The sequence below is a fragment of the Centrocercus urophasianus genome, unplaced genomic scaffold, assembly GCF_019232065.1.
Source record: "Centrocercus urophasianus isolate 14NV4802_14NV808 unplaced genomic scaffold, USGS_Curo_1.0 seq_13, whole genome shotgun sequence".
Taxonomy (NCBI): Eukaryota; Metazoa; Chordata; class Aves; order Galliformes; family Phasianidae; genus Centrocercus; species Centrocercus urophasianus.
The window spans coordinates 36,194,902-36,215,300 of NW_024884475.1; the positions used below are offsets into that span (position 1 = coordinate 36,194,902).

The following is a 20,399-nucleotide window of genomic DNA, read 5'->3' on the forward strand; positions in this document are numbered from 1 at the left end:
AATAAGGAAAACACAGCAAAAACATTTTGTGCCACCACTACCATAATACTTCCACTATTCAAGTGCATGAGAAGATACTGGGCAGGCAGCAGTGGGTTCAACTCATTAATAAGGGGACAAAATTTCCATTTTACTTGTTATGCACGTAGCCTTCCTACAAGGCTTTTCAAGACAAAGTGTAAACACAGCCTTTAAGCTTTAATCTTTTATTATTTTATCACCTTTCTATCAGTCAGCATCATTACATACTGAAATATATTCCATTTGAAAAACAGTACCTTCTTTAGCTTATTTCTGTTCCTTTTCCTTACTTACTTCTCTTCCTTTTCCTCCTCTTTTCTCATTTCTCTCTACCTCACAAGCATCCTCTACCCACTATCCCCAGGGACAAAGGGGTTTTTTTTGCCCTTTAAACATCACTATTGATTCTGTACATCAAAGTGATTGGCAGTGAAATAACATTGATGCTGTCAGGCTGTTAAAGCTTGTAATGAATTTCTAGTATAATGAATTCCTAACTTCTGAGGCTCCACACATATAGAGTATTGCAATTCAACATGTTACCTCATGTCACCTGCACTAAAGTAATCTTCACGCAAACTGTCAGCAAAGCAAATGCAAGATAATGTAATTTTGCACTAAGCCCTTTCTGATGTAGACCAAACTATCAAATTATTGAAATTTGCTGCAGACAACTATGTACATAAGTATCTGTCAGAACTGATGCCACAAGCCTGGTGTCTAAGCACAAGTAATTTAGGCATTAAGTAGCTACAAAAATAGGTCTACTCTTTGATAAACTCAGCTCACATGTGAGGATTCGTCTGTAATAGCAATACATATCTACCTTCTAAAACATAGTGTTATCAAAATTAATGCAACTTGCCTTACAGAATTTGTACAGATGGATTACGTAGCTTTCACATTTTCACTACAGGAACAAAAGCTCCTATTTATTCTTATTTCTGAACAGAAAAGAAGTCATGAAGGTAATATCTGACAGGCTCCTCTTAACAGAGAGGAAAATTCTCGTCTGTAGGAGTTTCAAATGTCACAGCACAAGAAGAAAGGAAGGAAAAAGGATGCTAACTTCGTCAGCCCACTGAGCTTTCACATCTCTAGAAATCAGTTTTCAAAGTGTGCTCCTTGGATTTTCAGAACTGGGATATCAAGGCAGCAACTAAGTTTTATTTGGGTTCTCTTCTTTAAATGCTTCCAAAAATCAGGCCTGAACAAGAGCAGCCTTTTTTTTTTCTCAGTAGCATCCCAGAGTTTGTTTTCTACAGGAGGTTTTGTTCATCTGGAGAAGGCAATGTGTTCCTGAGAAAAGATTCTGCTAGTACATTCACACACTTGTATCGCTCAGAACAGGGACCAGGGATGTACTTACCTGATAGCGTGTCGGCTGATTGAGAATGCTGTTAAAACTGTGTGATTCAAAAACTCGGGAGTTCGACTGAGTGAAAAGGTTTAACTAGGAAGCAATAAGAAGAAGTTCACACATGATAGAATTCACATTCAGAAATCAGTTCAGTTTTTTTTCCCCCTTTGAATGTCTCCATAGTCACTAAATCAGAGTATTATTTCCAAAAAAACACCAAGATAGGCCTGATTTTTATTTATTTGAAAAGCTGATTATTTTAGCCATGTGAAAAGTGCACTTTTCACTGCACAGCTCCAAAACAGTTGCGCTCACACAGCTGAGGAGATGAGTTACACCTTGGTGGTGGGGATAAGTGGCCACAACAAGGAGAGGGTTTAACAGAGCTGCTGCACTTCTGCACTCGTAGGCATATATTTAATTACAAATACATGCTCAAAGCCATTTCTTTTTAAGTAAAAAGTGTTTTGCTTAAGTACAGTTTTCAGGAATCGCAATACAGTTGGAAATATTGCTCTGGATCAGCAGATTCCACCATAAATTTATTAGGTCCCAAATAATTCACCATCTTTGTACTAGCAGGCCAGAAACAGAAGGGAAAAGAGCTACTTTGGACAAGATGCTCTTTGACTAAGGCCAAAGGTTTGCTACTACCAAATCAGAGACCCACTTCCCTCAGATATACCTAGTGTGAGTGAAGTAAAGGCATAGCCTCCTCATGTGAATCTGTCATTAGTTCACAGTTGTTTTCAGTTAGTCACTAAATTGATGATGGCTGACCTCTCTGGTGAGCAAAGGGAGCTAATTGAAGTCAGCCTGCATCTATGTAGTTGGTTGGATGCTTTCTGTAACTGACACATGTATTGCGCCTCTACACACAGCCTGTCACTTCAGCTGGTCCCCAGGTAGAGGATTTCTGCCTACTCCAGGCTGCTGCTTTCCTGCAGGCAATCAGACATACTTTTGGCTATGGATTAGGCCACAGTCTATCTTTGTGCACTGTGCAGAAGAGTGCGCCTGCTCAGCCTGACTCAGACGAGGCTCTGGGCTGCTTTTCCCACAGAAAAATAATTTGGTTTGTAGTTAAAAAATGAACAAACAAAAACCTAGCTCCACCTGATCTGCCACCAGAGACCCAGACAGAACTTTTGTTCTTTACTGAGTAACATTCTAAGTTGCTGCTGCACTATCTGTAAGCACTAAATGCCTTGTTCTGAAAGTGTATCCTAACAAAAAGTGAGTAGTTAATACCAGAATAGTGCTTTTAGCTAAACTGTTTGAACCTGACATTTTAAAAACATTTATCTTCTTTCACTGCCTACAGAAAATTAGAGAAAATATTTTCTTTGCATAAAAATCAGTAACAGAAACAGCTCAAAACATCCCAGGCTCTAGAAAAAAACTTACAGGAAAGATAACTGGACTTGCCATTTCTGGGAATTTACAGTAAAACAAATAACTTTTTTTTTTTCAGTCTTTGTAATATACAAGACCTAATTTAAAATAAAAAAAAATTAAAAATTAAAAAAAAAAAAAAAAAAAAAAAAAAAAAAAGAGGAGGTGGAGAAAAGGGCCATGTGATTCTTCTTTCATCTGTTACTGCCCCAGTTGCCATATCAGGAAAACAGAGAAATTGTTACCTAATCCTCATAAGAACGAGGTGACGCTGCATTAATTAATTTTTGTAAGGAACATTTTGATACCCAAATTGAGAATGTTGTGCAAATGCTAAAGATTATGACCAACAATCTTCCCCCCTCTTTTATGTTGCCTTTTGTTGCGAACACACTTTTGACAGTAGGAAGTAAGGCATCATACTGGCCACATTTTTCCCTTACCTGCCTAATAAAACAAAAACCTCTCTCCATACCCTCAGTTGTTGTTGCGATTTTCTTTTTCTTTTTAATCGTCAACTAGAAGTCTTTCTAGTTGAGGCTGAAAGCATTCAGTATTTAGGTCATTGCTTGTGGGAATTATCTGCATCTTTGAACAGTCAGTTATTTTTGTTTTACCTGTGTTTTTCCAGTCATTGGACCTTGTTGTCTTCATAAAATTTATTGCTATTATTTGCCTAAATGTACTGCATAAAACCAATCTGAATTATAGATCTGTAAATACAAGTAGTTGATTTATTACTGTACTATCAATCACCAGACGTACAGATTATACCCTAACATTTAAACAAAAGTAAACTGCTGGAATGGAAACTATTCTTGAAAACAACAAAAAATTTCAGTACCTACCCTCGATTTGGAATTGCCCATTCCCATTTCAATGTCCTTCTGTAGCCGTCTCCTCCTGCACTTAGAAAAGTTAATGATCCTCATGATGAAATAGAAAAATGATTTAGGGCTTGGTACAAGACTAAATGGTGGAGGTAATGTTTTTCCATCATCAAAATACGATAACCAAAGTTTAGAACGAGCAAACTTCCACTCCACATCACTGTCGTCCTGTTTTAAGGCATAAAAACAGATATATACTTCATTTCTAGAAATGCAAAAAACTTCCTCCAAAAGAAATAACTACCCTTTCTGTTTTTATATAAATATTATTTGTTTGCTATAAAGGTTGCAAAACAGTTGTGCAAAAATGTGATTATTCTATCAAGACTATTTTAAACAAATTTCAGTTGTCACTTTATGTTAACATCTCATTGTCAGTACTTAGTTCAAGCACGTGAACAATTTAAACAAATGCTTTTTTTGCACCACGTGAAGGCTATCATATAAACTTGTTATTTAAAGTGGAAGTTTTTTTTAATTTAGTCAGTCACATGAACATGGTACTCAAAAAAGTGATGAAGTACTCACTGGCTTCCAAGCAGACATGGATTAAAGCATTAGTATTCACAGCTTTTTACATAACCATGGGAAGTAACTGATTTATAAAGGAATACATGAAACAGAAGCTTCACTGTCATGAAGAAATCACGTTACAAACTGACAGATTGTACTGAAAGGCTTAATTGGGTTAATTTCAAGGGCAAAAAGTTGCTTTAACATAAGTAGCTTTCTCCTGCTGAAGTCCCTGACACCCAAAAGTCAGTGAAGTATCATAACCAACTGTACACCATATCCTGTAACCTGCTGTGTGTGTGTGTGTGTTGGGGTGTGAGCAGTTTGTAACTTGTGTTTGATTTATAAAAGCAGTTATCTTCCCCAGTTTGAGTTTTCCCAAATTTTCAGCATTCAGTTCCAATAAACACCCTGATTATCTTCAATTTTCAAGATACTTTGTCACCCTTATGCAATTCAAATAAAATATCTCTCTTTAATCAGCAGTGCAGCCAAGAACACTGTGTGACATTCAAACATTCATTTGACCAAGCCATTTGCCAGATTTGGAGAAATCTGCATCAGTGTTTTCAGGGCATATGGCAAAGCGCAGGAAACCTACAATCAAGTTCTAATATTGTACTTAAAGCAGAAAAAACCCCAACATGTTACAATCAAATCTTTTAAACACTGCAAAGTGCAACTCAGTCCTAAGTCCTGAAGATAAACACCTATATCATACTCCAAGTACAGATGCAAATAAATGTAATAAAGTGCACACAGTAGCAGAGTAAGGACCAAAGTGTCTAACTCCTGCACAGTTAGCTAAAAAGCTTAACAAGTAGAACTGAAAGCCAGGTTTCCATTAAAGAGCACATCAAAATACATTTAAACCATATCTGAGTGGTCCATCAAAGGTTGAAGTGTGCTACATAAAGAAAACATGCAGCATGCACTCTAATGAAGCTAGGAATGTAGCCACGTCTAAGATCTTAAGCCCAGTAGCTTTGTTTTCTGTTTCACAGCAGTCTTCATTTGAACATAACTTCAGATTTTAAGATTTCTGGATGGATAGCGCCTCATCAGATGCATACATCTGCCTTAAGATGTAATACAGACTCTGTAAGATTTTGCAGAGATTTTCTGTTAGTTGTAGAACACGGTATTTTTTGTGATCTCCTTTACTGAGAATCAATACCTTGATCGTACTTCTGCACGTCCAGGTGCAATCATTAAAATAATTCTTAATAACGTTGCCCTGTTTCAACATAGCACTACATCCAAACAGTTTTTAAACACATCCAGGGATGGTGACTCAACCTCCTCCCTGGGGGGCCTATTCCAGTGCTTAACAACCCTTTCTGTAAAGCAGTTTTTCCTGATATCCAACCTAAACTTGCCGTTGCACAACTTGAGGTCATTTCCCCTCGTCCTGTCACCTGTCACCAGGGAGAAGAGACCAACCCCGCTCTCACTGTAAGCACCTTTCAGATATTGGAACTCAGGGACGTGATTTAGGGTACTAACAGTTAGGGTAGTATGGTTAGGTTGTGACTCAGTGATCTTTAAGGTGTTTTCCAACCTGAGCAATTCTATGATTCTTTGATTCTATGACAGCAAAAGAGAACCATTTGAGAACAGAGTCCTACCTCGATTTCTTGATATGAACTGTTGATCATAGCAATCAGCATGTTGAGCAGAACTACCACCATCGTGACATTGTATATGCCATAGAGAACATATCCAATGTTCTCAATGAATTTATGATCATATTTCAGGACAACAGAGGTTACTTCAGACAAGCCAAATATTGACCAAAATAAGGTTTTGAAACTTTCTTCAACTCTGAGGAAGTGAGAGAAAATAAATAAATAAATAAATAAATAAATAATTAAGGAAGCCATTATTACTAACTACACAAGCAAATACATCATCTGTGCTTACAGCAAGTGACAAAAAATCTCAAGCAATTGGTTCATGAATCAGCTTTGTAGAGAGATGATTAAAGCAAAGATATAAGGAAGTATTTTTCGTGGCATGCTCAGTTTCCCCACTGTGCTGCAACTATATATTGTAGATAACATAGGTGCAACACCAGTAAAGCATGCAAAAGAATGGTCCAGGAATTACAAAGCCATCATATTTTCAGGTTTCGAGATAAAGGATATTCTCATTATTTTCCGGTCTAATTCTGCAGGGGGCAGACCTTCCCTACTCTAACAGTGGGGCTGATGGGAAGAAAACTACTGCACTTCTTTTGACAGCTTCTGATTAAGCCTAATATGAGGAATGGTACATTCAAAAACAGGTAGCGCAAAGTTCAGCAACAAAACTCAGAATCCAAACAGATTTTAATGGGATTTGTTCAAGACTGCTATTGAAATCAGTGGAAATCAGGCACTCAGTAGGATGCAGGCACCTAAATACTCAAGGCTCTGGGTCTAGGACACAGTGCCTCTATACTCCTGTCTTGGTCAGGGCAACTCCTGTGCTGCCAAGGCTCTGGGACAGCTGCCAGACAGCTCTGCAGACCTTCAGGGAGTCTGAGAGCAGATTACTGTGACTCGGCATCACGAAACCTCCTGAATCGTGTTGGAAAATGACTGTTGTGCTTGGCTCACAGGTCAGATGTTTAGCCCTTGCCTCTAGCAGATAGGTCAGACAGATCTGCTGCTGGCATCGAAGGACAGACAACTGAGTTTGGCTTTCCATCGGTGTAATTTTGCTGCAGGTTGACTTGTCACACCATGGGGATGCAGCTCACTGCAATACACAGTCCACCTCCCTGAGAACTAGACTAACAAACGCAAGCTAAGAGACACAGATATTCATTAAAATGTTGACCCTCCCTTTAAAATGTGACTTTTATTGTACTCTACAGAAGTTATTGGAAATTACTTCTTACTCTGGGTCACTAGAAAGCAAACTGACTGCTGTGTCCCAGGCAGCATAACAAAAATAAGCCAGTATACATATATTGAGTTACCTGTTTTAACACTGCTAAATAATTTTATATAAAAATAATATATGAACGGGTATATTGTTTAGTACAATCACATTGCTGTTAAAACAATTAACTATGCTAATAAGCATTCAAACATTAAGCATATTAGACATCTGATACAATGATATTTTTGTTACAGTATTTCATAACTTACTTATCCAAAGAAAAGACAATGAGCTAGAGGAAAAGACATATTCAGTTTAAGAAAAAGTCACAGAATTGGCCACAGAAAAATATGGAAGCAAGGTCACGTCTCCTACAGGAAGATGGAAGGAAAGGAAGACTTCTAAATTTCACCATCCTGTGCAACTACCTCCAGTTTGAAATGCCCTTAATAATTATCACTTCCTGCACTATTTTGTTTCAGGAAGTAAAATGAATAAAGAAAAGAAAAAATGGAAGCTTCAGAGATCATGGCAAACCATCACATTGTGTGAAAACAGGTTTAAGTGCCATCGTTCTGTATTCATCCAACTAAAACAAAAGAAGTTAGCACATACACTGTAAGTCTGATCTGAAAGAATCCAGTGCAGCTCACGAATTGTTCAGTACAGAACTAAGAAAGAAATATGCCATCTACATAACCTGTAAGTCCCTTTCTTGAAAAACAGAAGTGTTGTTTGGAGACCTGTTACTGACACCTAGGCTCAATTTCTCAGTTTACCATATTAACTTGACAGAGCTCAGCTGAGGATTACAATTCTAGAAACAGCTTTAATGTAATTTAGGAGAAATCAGTAGTATTTCCTTGCCATCAGTTGTTCACAAGCCTGTTTGATTATCACAAAATACAGGTAAAATTATTTTATAGTGAAACAACAGTTTCCGATATACAAGTAGGAAAGAATTGGTTCTTTGTATTCCTTTTCTAAGGTTTTATCTTAACACTAGGAAGAGGGTATGTAGTTTGACAGACTGTTACCATAGTGGAAAACTGAGTTTCATAGCTGCTTTTTACTTAAACATAACTTCATACTTACGTTGTAAAGGCTGGGTTTAGCTTAGCTCCAAGATAGTAGGAATACAGTATGAACATTCCAATCATAAATGCAAGAAATACCATAATAAAAAGGACCATAAACTTGAAGATGTCTTTAACAGTCCTTCCAAGAGAAATCTGCAAGGGTCCAAAACTCTCATTCGCAGGCAGGATATATGCAATCCGAGAAAAGCTAAGAACAACAGCAATTGCATAAAGGCCTTCAGATATTATCTGAGGATCAGATGGAAGCCATTTATCTCTAGCTGGAAGATACAAAATAGAGGGGTAAATATGAAGTGTTACTCATTTATCACTGTGGTTAAAAATAAATCTTGATAAGACTTGCCATGAACATGTCTGAATTTAGTTAAAGCAAATATTTGGAGAGTCTATTCCTATTTCCTGCAAGTCACAAATGATGGATGTAAATTACCTTACTTTTTGCTAGAAGAAAAATTATACTTGGAAAAAAAAAAAAAGGCATCATCTTCTACAATTTGTACTTCAGCCTGAACTACATAACAATAAGCAATTCTAAGTGCTTTTCTTAGCATGATTACAATATTAGCTATGTTAGTAAACACTATGCCAGAAATTTATCCATATTTTAAGTTACGTTAATGAAAAGTGAACAGTGTTGGCTGATGAGTAATTACCACTTACTAACCACCAAAATTTTGCCATGCTAATAATCTAGGATATAACCTAGTTCCTTCTGAGGTCATGGAGAATTCTGCCATTGACCTCAGTGGAAGGAGGACAATGATTTTTTACCCATAATATTCACAGAAACAATTGTTACGTATAGATTCATAATTTTTTTATTGCACTATTTTAGCACAACACTGCTATCTTAGTATTTGATATCAAAATACCACGTATTTCTAAGTATGTATTTCCATATGTCCAAATTCAAATCAATTATATAGCACTTGAAGTAAACAAAGCCACTTCTACTACTGTAATATATAGGCATTCAAATAGCATACACTAAAACATACTGTCAGGAGCAAATGCAGTCTTTACTGACATTGCAAACAGCCTCATCACATCTCTGGTTACAGTTTCTGCACTGCAACAACTATTTAGTACTTTCACTCTATTTGAACAGATTTCTGAGTCTGGCACCCTTCCTTTAGCATGAAACATTGACAGCTCTTCACACTACGAATGACGGTACTGAACAAGTGAAGTAAGCAAAAAAGAGATTCTCATCATAATTGTATCTGTTGCACATTACATTGAGAGTAAAATATAGCTCACAAATGTTTAATATCATGACAGCCAAATTTAGCTCTGTATAAACAGTTACAACAAAAGGCAGTTAAATAGCATGCAGTTATTTGAACTTTTGTCCTTACTTAGGCCCATCGCTTGGTTTTAACGTATTGGCAAACATTTGCCAAATTAGCATCGTAATGATTATAGCCTAAGCAGATGAGAATGAAAAATACAGATGCAGAACTGACTAAATAATGCTATGAATACAAACACATGAAAATACTCATTTTAAGTCTTCAAATGCTACTGGCATCTTACCAGTTTCTTCATTATAAGATTTGTGTTGCAGAAAATTTAAACTCACCATAGGTAAAATATTCTATTTCTGGAGGAAGTGTGACCTCAGAGAGGTCACTCTCTTCAATGTAGTTGTCCACATACTGTTGTGCTTTTGTTGCCTGCAGGAATGCTAGAAGCCTCGCTGTGAAAGCAGCAATGAAAATGGACAACATCCCAAAATCTAAAACATTCCATAACTGCAAAATATATTCCCTGGGTCCTTCCAGCCACAGCTCTTTGCATTCTGACCACATCATACCTGCAACAAGAAATTTAAAACTATAGCAAAGTCAGCCAGAACACTTTCATTTAAATTCCATGATTTGCAGTGTCACAGGGTTGTGATACACCTCGAGCAAGGCTGACTTGGTTTCAACAGGATTGATCAAACAGCAAGACAGAAATAAACACACAAGGACAGAGTTCAAACATCTCCATACAGGAAAGTAGAGAGTCATAACTTTTCTGAAAGCTTTATGGCCTAAGATGCTTTGTTTAAAAGAATAAAAAAGTTAAATGTGGAAAAAAAAAATCTCTCGTTTTGTTATCCCTGTTAGGGATGACAGCAAGGCACCACACCAGGTGCGATGATCTCCCTGCTTCAACAGAGTCTGACAAAAAGAGAGTGCTTCAGCCAGGACATACAGGTAATTCAAAAGGCAAAGCGAGGCACCTTTGTGTCCAGCCACAGTTACACTTCTTTTCTCTTTTGCAGCCTGTAAAAGCTGAGAATGCTACATTATCATGTGGCTACCTGATGTTTTCCTACATAAAGAATCTGACTGATGAAAAGCTAGAAGATGGCACTTTCTGCCACACAGTTTCTAACAGGCTGATATCTAATCAGGTTATGTGATGAATACTAAATAATGAGAACTGACTCATTGAACTGACCCTTGGTAGAAACAGTGATTTCTCCAAATGCTACCTAAGCAGCAATGGTACACAAGCACTGCTGTATTAGCACAGTAACTCTGAGCAGTGAGAACTCCTTATCTTCTCATATGTACAGCAACACAGTAGACTTCTTAATCCTACTTAAGTAAACCACTTCAAAGCAAAATTTCTATTGTGTTCTCTTCAGCAAGTCTGTGTTCCTGCTACAAACATTAGAATTACCAAACAGTGCAGCAAAGTCATTGCAAATCAAGGGTTTTGCTCTGCACAAGAGGGGGCAGGCACAGAGATGCTTTCACTGGTTCTGATGTGTTGCTCTGCTGTGCAGGCTTACTGGAATAACGCAACAGCTGGAGTGAAGGTTTAGGACCTGGGCTTCTCTCCTTTCTTTTCAGTTCTTTCTTAACAACTGCAGATAAACAGTGACATACAGACAAAGGGGCAATATACCTACCAAGTACCCATACCATGATCAGCATCTCTGTCCAAGTGAACTGAGTAGTCTTCACCCTAAAGATCTGCTTAGGGTAATCAGTAACAGTGACATTCGGTAGCGTTGTTATACCTTCAAATCTATCAGAAGCATTGAACACCAGCAGGCCTAGGAAAATGATGAAGGATGCTGCATGTGCCACAAATTTCATAAATGGGCTTCGAAGAATTCTTCCAAGCTGCAGAGACAGAATGACAGCAGTTGCATTTTTTTTCAAAGTAACAAACTCTTATGTCGAGTATTTCAGAAGCTTTGCGCTCAGTGCTCAGGACAGTCTGAAACACTGCTATCAAAGGGTACTCTTCCAAATGCACTGAACTGTGATGGTTTGGCATTTCAGACAAAACTCTCCCAAAAGCAGTCACATGGGACGTGTTGCCCTGTTAGTGAACATTTATGCTACTCAACAAACTCTAGATGGCAATACTTATCGAGAAGCCCCAAGGAATTACGACTGTACAATGGCAGTCACAGAAAATAATCTTTAATGCCCACAGATTTGCCAATGAGGGGCTGGAGAACATATTTGCAGAGAAGAAAGTCCCAGATAAATAACCTGTAAATGTCTACTAAAACTAATGACTATTCCATCACAGTGGACTAAGAATGAAAATAACAGAAAAAATGCTTTTTTCAAATAAATTAAGCTGATGCATTCAAAGTCTGCACCTGGCAGAAAGACAGAACAGCATATGTACAGGCAGTTTTTCCACAGCTCACGAGAGGAACAATTACCTCTAGAAGACCACACTGGAAAGAGCAATGAGCCTGCTGCTGTTACTCACTGTTTGGAGACTGTACTGAGGTTCTCCAAAGGCCCTGTTTGGAGATCTCTGGGTAGGATTGCACAGTTGAGTTTAACTGTCCCTTTCAGACTACTTCTCTTTGGAAGGAAGGATTTGTACCTTCAGAATATACTCCCTTCTGTGTTTCAGAATGCAAGGCTTGTTCCACCTCTACTCTATGTGTGGCAAGCTGGATGCCAGACAGACTTCTTCGACTTAGCTGCAGCACATCTCTTAGTGGTCTCTCCCATCTCCTCCATGAGCAGAACATGCTGCTGCACACATAATGCCCCATCTTTGTTGATGTTAATATCCAGTTCTGATGTGATACATTATCACATACATTAACAAGCATTACGCAGCATCCTAAAACCACATGTGAAGTGCTGCATTATCAGCAGCGTTGTGTATTGTGTTAGAAGAAAAAGACTGAGTTCAGCAGATGGGGAACTGTAAGTAGCTTTCTTATTTCAAGGAATGGTTTTCCTGAAACCAGGGTCAGCTACTGTGAACTAAGCACACGCTGTGAACTAAGACCAGCACACATTGAACTGCATTTGCTACCTGTGCAAACAATCCCAGGTTCCTTTCCTGTTCCTGACCTTTATAAAGCATTTTGAAATTACAATATCAAATAACTGATCTGAATGTACAGCACATTTATTTGACACGGGCACTGTGAAAAATGTCAGGCATTTCTGGTACTGAGAACTAAAGCTCAAGGACAATTGTCACTTCTTCATATTAGACACTGCCTAAAAAAATACTACTATATTTCTATGACATGGAGATGTGAGGAATATCTTCACTAAAGATAATCACAAAGTGATTTCAGAAAATAATTAGAATAATAATTATATTGTATCATGAAGGTTTATCTTAGAAGTAAATAAATATTCAACCAAGAAGAAATACAGTTTCCCTTGAAATATGCAGGAAAGGGGCAAATTATTTTCCTTTTTGAGATAAGCTACAAAAAAAGTATATAGATGAGCCAAACACATTTCTCTCATTTACCAGACTCGCTAAGGAAAGAAAACTAAAAGACCAACATTCTGCAAAAAAAAATTACATTTTTTTAAAAATAATGTTAATGTAACTTGGAAAAATATTTTTCCTTCTGATTTAATGAAGAAATATTAATGTACTTAATTTTCAAACACTTGACATGCAAAAGAATGTAAGGATTTCATTTTGATATCACCAAGAAAGCCACATTCTCCTATCATTTTCGAAGGTAAGTCTTTACATTTACAGGCTCTTATGAATATGCTCTAGCACATGGTTGAAAAACTGTTTAATTTGATTTCTATTACATGGTTCACCTGGCAAACCGACTAATAACAAATATTTTACTTAAGATTGAATTCTGCATGAATAAAATCAACAGATGTTCTGCTATTTGTTTATATGGAAGCAGCATCAGATCTTCAGTTGCTACCAAAGGAGACCAACTACAGAATCTTCTGGCCAACTGGGTGGTGATTAAAAAACAAAATGCACCATACTACCACAAATACGAGAATGTAATTACACAGCACAGGTGGAATTTTGTGTTTTCTTTCTTCAAATTTCTGTAGATCATTCACCTTATAGAGAAGGGCTTTTTTTTTCTTTCTATAAACTTTACAGTATTTTCATGCTTCCTCACATGGTTCTCTCTTTACAGCGTGAATGAAACAAGTAGCATAATTTGGCTCGAGACTACAGATAACTAAAAATATCATTAATTAGTTAAATTTGGAAGCAGCAGAATTAGAGGCACGTTATTATGCTTGGAATGCCAGAAAAACAGTACCCAGAACAGTGCAACATCTGTAATTTTTAAAAGTCAGTACCCTGCTACATGGTGCAATCCAATAACCGATGGCTAGAAACGGAAGGCCCAGCGCCACAACCAGCACAACCAGACACTTGATGGCTATGGTTTGCTCCCGCAGTCCTGAGAGATTTTCATACCAGATAGTCAGTAGCTGTTGCTGACAGTTTGGATGAGCCACAAACTGCAAAGAAAACAAGTAAAAATTTAACATTTTTAATGAGTGACATGACTGCTGCATAGATGATCAGCAAATCCTAAACGTTCGCGGTTAATGTAGACCTTAAAAACATGCCTTCTCCTTTCTTTTAAAAGAAATGTTAATAAATAAAGAAGAAACTGTTGAGTTCACTAAAATAAGCACTTCGAGGACAGGGTTGCATAGGCTGAAAAATTTCTTAAAGCACTGTTGTATTTCCGTAGAATGAAGCCATCTGCTACATGGATAAAGACTGTACAGCCACTCCTGTTAGGATCATGTCATGTAACCAAGAGAGTGCAGATGAAGCATAAGATGTTGGAGGGGAGAATGCTGCAGCTCCCTATGCTCCCTTCTCATTATATTTACATTTCTGGTCGAGTCCATTTCCAAAGTACTGTCACACTCATCATTATTGCTATTACTGTAATTACCCCGTGTTCCACAAGACTGCTGCATTACAAGAGCACGTGGGGTCTTGGTTGAGCAGCAGGGTAAGGAACCCAGTAAATCACAGCCATTTGAAGCAATTGGATAACATGTTTCTCAAATGAATCAACAATTACTAGTAAATTGGAGTGAAGAATGTTAGCTGGTTTCACAAAAAGGTTTAGAAAATAATTCTGATAAATGCATGTTGGTTTAAGAGAGATTTGATTTGAGTTACTCACAGTTAAAAAAAATACTGTAAATGTTGTGTATCAATTTTATTAGGCTTTGTACTCTGCTGAGATCACAATGTACCATATACACTGCTGTATGCCAGGTCTTGCCTGCAAAACTCTATTTATACTCCCAAAATCATTAATAAGAGCATACAGTAGTACAAGAGGGCAGACTTCTTCAAAAAAAACCAAATTGAATCATTGGGAATGAAAACAGGGAACCTTAAATCTCTCAGGAGGAAGGATCTGAAGCTGTTGCATTAACTCTAAAGTGGGAAGTATCTTCATATTCTAATCCATTTGTCTTTAAAACAAAAATCCGTAAGTATTTTGATGTGCTATTTCTTAGCTAGTTAGATCACACACTGGCACAGTTTGTTGATATGATGGAATGGCCTACAGCAATAAATAAAAAAGGTCTCTAAAACCTTTCAGAAATTAGTGACAATTAAAATAATATTTTTATTCTCTCTAATAGGCTGTCACTTTTTGAGCTTATGCACCATAAAAACTGCCAGGCTGGCTCAGAGGAAAAAGAAGCTCTGTGTGTTTATGTAAACTACGCATTCTGACATATGCCCCTGTCTCTTCTTTTATAGCATATATTTCATCCTCAAGTCAGGCCAAAGGACAAACATCTCAGCAGATAAACTCAGCAGATAAAGATAGGAAAGTAATCATTTCAAAATGACAAAGACTTTTTTAAAAAACAGGCTTAAACCTGTAGGGAAGACGAGAAGAAAGAAACACCTGCGTCATATCTCCTATTGCCAGAGGGCTGCAAAAAAAAAATGGCAGAGGAGTTGTCAGGGAGCTCGCCCAAGGCTACGAATCAGCCTGAGGGCCCTCTTACTTCTCACCCAAAGCTGTGCACTCCTTTATTTCTCTGGATCCATCAACATTCTGCAGCAATGCTAAGAGGGCATCAGTCCGTGCTGCAACTTTCCCCAGCCAAAGGGGGAGTTAGCAAGTGAAATGCCAATTGTTATGGCAAGTTCTTTGGCAATAAGTCTGAGGGCTTTTAAGATCTTAGTAATTTATTTAATTGCTGGTAATTGCACAATATGCACCACTTCCAATCCCTCACAGCAACTCATGGCATTTGTCTCATCCAGAAAACTCTGCAACTTATCCTTCTCTTTGGCATTGCTGAAATACTTGATTTTTTTAATTTTTTTTTAATGCATCTCCAGCCTATTCTGGTACTTTTCCTGTATATCCACCTGTTCCCAGCATCATCTCCTAAGAAAACACACTATCTTTCACCTACCAATCACACCATCCTGCAACTTCTTCCTTTCCTTCCATATTTCTCTTCTCTCAACCTACTTTCCATGCAGGCTCCAGCTTCTCATTACACATGCTGATTTCACATTATTATCACATTTGTCTAACATATCAGGACACAGCCCAAACCCAAGCACACAAAGAGATGCACAAGGACCACATCCGATTACTAAGGAATTCCAAAATGTTATCTGCTTTACAGCGCATAACTGACTATGGCTTTTCAGAGGCATTCAGTTCCATGACCATGAATCAAGTGATCAGCATGGAATTATTTTTCTGTATGACTAAGAGTGATTAGAATGTTCTTTATTCCTAACATCCTAATGACTGAGTTCAGATCTGGCAGAAGCTGATCCTGGCGTAATCTGATTCACAAGCACACAACACAGAGAATTTTGAATCCTCTTTCATATCTATTAGAAACTTCAATATTTGAGAATTAAGTCATGTGATTTTACTCAAACCTTATTGATTTCACTTAGAAATTCCATTTTGATTCTCATTTCAGCAGAGCTGCAGAATTTGGCTCTTGTCAGCAACTTGTCAGCAAGTCCTCTCAAATCTTGCTGGCAGCCTGCAGACAGAGTTAAGATGCAATACTAAAAGCAATACGACAGCAACAATCCAGCGGAGAAAGCAAGAATACTTGTAATCACCTTTTCTGGGCTTGTGATCCCCTCAGACATTCACTTTTGGGCCTGCAGTTTTAGTCTGAACCTTATCTCAAAAATTAAGTCCTGTTTACAAGGATGGGCTGCCCTTCGATGCAGAGCCTAGGCATAAAGTGCAAAAGTTTCCTTAGTCATAGAAGCAAAATCTCCCTTTCCCAACAGTGAACTTCTGAATTGCTCACTTATCATGCACTTTCTCCTGTCTCTCCTCTCCCCACAAAGGACATATGGGTCATTAATCAATTCACAGAGTTGCTGCTCTGTTTTGCTGTATTATCATTCTTACAACAGTGTACTGACCTTAGCGTACCTGGTCTGGAAGCATAGCTAGAAATTCCAAAAGCTAAGAAATGTAAGCCACATCCTTGCCTGCTTCCTGAAGTTTTAGCATTCAGAGTAACCCTTGTGAAGTTCCCACATCTGATTCTGTTCTGAAGTCAGAATATCACAGCCATCTGCCACAGTTGGATAGAGCCAACCCCAGCATCAAAAGACCACCACAGCAGAGAAATGTTCTGGCTCAACCTTTGTCACGCCCTCTGCAATGGACACTTACACAGTACAGAACATGTATGTATATGGTAACAACTCTGCACCATCTGTTTATGTCCTCCCACTAAGATCATTAGTCTCATAGGTTCTGAACTGTATTTGTCAGGAACTGAAGCCAAAAGCTTGAGTTCATCTACAAATAACTAATCTCTCACAGAAGAAGAGAACAACTTTGCTACATGAAATTGTCTTTTTTGCACTGTTATTCTTAGCAGATCTGTGTGGTCCTTTGCTCAGAAATAAATTTCACTGATGACAACTCTTAGAAGAAAACCACAGTTCTCAGTAGGAAAGCAGAGCCGTGAGTTCTCAGCAAAAGTTTGCTGAGATTTTGAATTTTGAAATGCAAAAGCATAAATAATCCACATGTTATTTAGATATGATTACATGTCCATATGCTTTGATTTTCCCCCATTCCATTCTTTTAATTAATTTCAAATATTTACTTCAAATTTTGGCAATTGATATGTATCTACCTGCTATAGAATAATTCTATATTGGAAACAGAAATTTGTTGTTTGAAATCTGTTTACCATTTCTGTCACTGCATTCTGGGGATATGATAAACATAAATATTTCCCAGATGTTCTAGCAGGTTGCCTACAATTCATTGTATATGGCAGACTGGCTCAACAGGTGGCCATGTAATAGAGTGTTATTTATTCTGAAAGACACCCGACTTCTTGGCAGAGATGATGAAACTGTAATGGCTATTAAGAACAGAAATGACGTGTCCATGTAAATAATACATAGGTGTTACAGTATTTCTTGAGTCTTATCACAGCAGGACACAATGATAACTACTTTCTGTGCTAGTGCTGTGGAAGAGAACAGCATGGCTATATAGTGAAAATTGCCACAGCAAATGGATATAATTATGTTGAATGTTTGATACTGAGCTTCATTTTTCAAGTGTAGCATTCATTCACAAAAGTAACTGTTCATTAAAAATACCTACAGGCACCAATAGAAAATACATTGCACTTTACAAACTACTGACAGATACAGGTGCATAAATGCAGAACTGAAAATAACAGATTAACTGCCTACAAACACACCCCCAACATTTTCAAGACTGATTTTTAAAAATCTTCTAGAAGGAACACGGAAAGTAAATCATTTAAGATTTCTCACTACAATACCACTTTTTATTATATCCACACAGTTGCAGATAAGCTGTTTATGTTACTGTCGTATTTTAGAATCAATGACAGAAACATATATTTGATGGCAACTTAAATGTTCGCTTTTCCTTTCAAAGTAGGAAAAAAACCACTTCTCTTTCAAAAAAAGATGTGTGTGTGCTCACTAGTAGAAAGCTGCCAGACTTTCAAAAATTTACTTTCCAGAATTTACTTTCTCTATTCAGTTATTTGAGGCAGAAAGCAAAGGTAAGAGAAAAAATAAGGGATAAATCAGTCCATTGGTTTGCTGAAGCCAACTGTTCATAAAAACAATGCCTACTCAACAGAGAAGGCTATCACAGGCTGGCAGGAAGGCACATCCTTTACTTTCACTAAGTGGAAATCTGGCTCCACCTTTTTTTTTTTTTTTTTTTTTTTTTTATTTAATCAAGAGAAAGATCTGAACAACCGTGTATAGTCTTGCTAGCATAACTGATTTATGTAATTAAAATCTCCTGCCAATTCTCAAAAGTGTAAAACAGATTAAACAGAACTTCTTCGCTGCAGCTCCCACCAGCTTCCACCTTGTGAGTGTTTCAATTACATGCACCACCTCATTAATGCACAACTGAGCATCAGTTCATAATACCCACGGCACAGTGAGATGACACTGTTCAGATTACATCACCCAAAAGCGCTTACTTACCTTTTTGACTTCATACTTAATGGCCAGTTTCACACGGCTCAGTGATGCTCTGTGTCTCTGCGCTTCAACTGGCTCTGAATTCAAATCCCCATTAAGGATGGCCTCCACTTCTTCCGAGTCTCGGCAGAGATCAAGAACTCCAACCACAAAATCTTTGCATTGCATAGACAGCTTACGATAGTCGTTCTGAAACAGAAGGGTTAGAGAAAATGACATGTGAGGAACAGCCTTAAGAGTTAACAATACAGGAAAAAAAGAACATGTAACTTCGGGCTGTCTCCCTATAAGCAAGATTATGCATATTTTTCAAGCACGACCTTTAATCTTCTTGGTTGTTTGCATATGATTCTATGATTCTATGATTCTATGATCTGTCAGTATTGCAAAGACTTCAATTTATCTCCTGTTTCTACTGACAAAACATTTGTGGCTACGCTTCAAAAATTTTAGCTAACCGTCAAGCATTTAAATCTGAGTCTTTGTTCACACTTCTGTTTATGCTTCTATGTCTTCCATCACCTCTGTGCTGTTACCTGCAAACTCGTATCTGCTATTTACCTTGGTAGAAACCTGTCTTCATTCATCTATCCATGACCTCTCAAACAGATCTCTATGACTTTATCTGAGATGCAGTCTTCAATTTCCCCACAACAAGCTATAGGTGGAAGAGGAAGTTTGACTGCATCTGCTTGTCTTACCTTGTTGCATCAAGAGTTCCAGTGTCCAACTCCATTTCTGTAGCCTCCTTTTTCATTTATTCTATAGTTCTTCTCAATGTTCTCTCCCCTGCCCCAGCCATCAAAATGCCAGTCTGAGTCCTCCGTCTCTGTTTTTCCTACATTCCCTGTTCCTCAGTGAACTGTTCATTTTCATACATTATCTTTTCAAAATAATTTTCTGGGTATTAAAATTTTTCCTTTGTGGCTCTCACTTTCTCAAAAATGTTTCTCTACTGCTCTACTTCTCTGTCTTTATCACCTCTTCATTTCCTTTTTTTTTGTTTTTCCTGTAAACCTTACCTTCCTCACCATTGCCTAAGTATATTACTTTTCCCTGCTTTTACTGCTAGTTTTGTTGTTTTTTCACTTAGCATCTACAAAATGGGATAGAGGTGCAAATACACACTCAGAAGTATCCAATTATCTTGGGGAAAGATGGGAAAAGAGCACAACTGTGGGAATCAGCCAACAATCCCATAGGTCAGATTCAGATAAGAATCCAAACGAAACACGGCTGGAGACAAGCAAATTATCAGACTAACAGCAGACTAATTATCAGATATAGCATAATGTTAGTTCAATGGGAATAAGACTGATAATCAACTTTTTCTTTAACACTTGGAAGTTGCTGTTGCCAATTCATATGACTTCAGTTTTACTATTCAGCTAAAATAAACAATGTTCATTTTCACCTGAATTTGCAGTCATTCATAAATTTACACGAGAAAAATAACTCCCTCTTTTAGTATTATGTTTATCTATCCTAGGCTCAAAG

At 37.6% G+C, this 20,399-nt stretch overlaps 1 protein-coding gene across 2 annotated transcripts in view; it reads right to left on the reverse strand.

Moving 5' to 3' along the window:
• TRPC3 (transient receptor potential cation channel subfamily C member 3) overlaps window positions 1–20,399 on the reverse strand; it is a 39,369-nt gene that overhangs the window by 3,701 nt on the left and 15,269 nt on the right. Inside the window, exons 3-10 of one of the 2 annotated variants that reach the window (XM_042812055.1) lie at window positions 18,906–19,091; window positions 13,718–13,882; window positions 11,056–11,272; window positions 9,730–9,963; window positions 8,143–8,407; window positions 5,808–6,003; window positions 3,625–3,834; window positions 1,391–1,474 (exon numbers count right to left, since the gene is read on the reverse strand). In XM_042812055.1, coding sequence (XP_042667989.1) covers window positions 1,391–1,474; window positions 3,625–3,834; window positions 5,808–6,003; window positions 8,143–8,407; window positions 9,730–9,963; window positions 11,056–11,272; window positions 13,718–13,882; window positions 18,906–19,091 — 1,557 coding nt within the window. The remainder of the gene's footprint in view (window positions 1–1,390; window positions 1,475–3,624; window positions 3,835–5,807; window positions 6,004–8,142; window positions 8,408–9,729; window positions 9,964–11,055; window positions 11,273–13,717; window positions 13,883–18,905; window positions 19,092–20,399) is intronic. The other variant, XM_042812057.1, reaches the window with a different exon arrangement.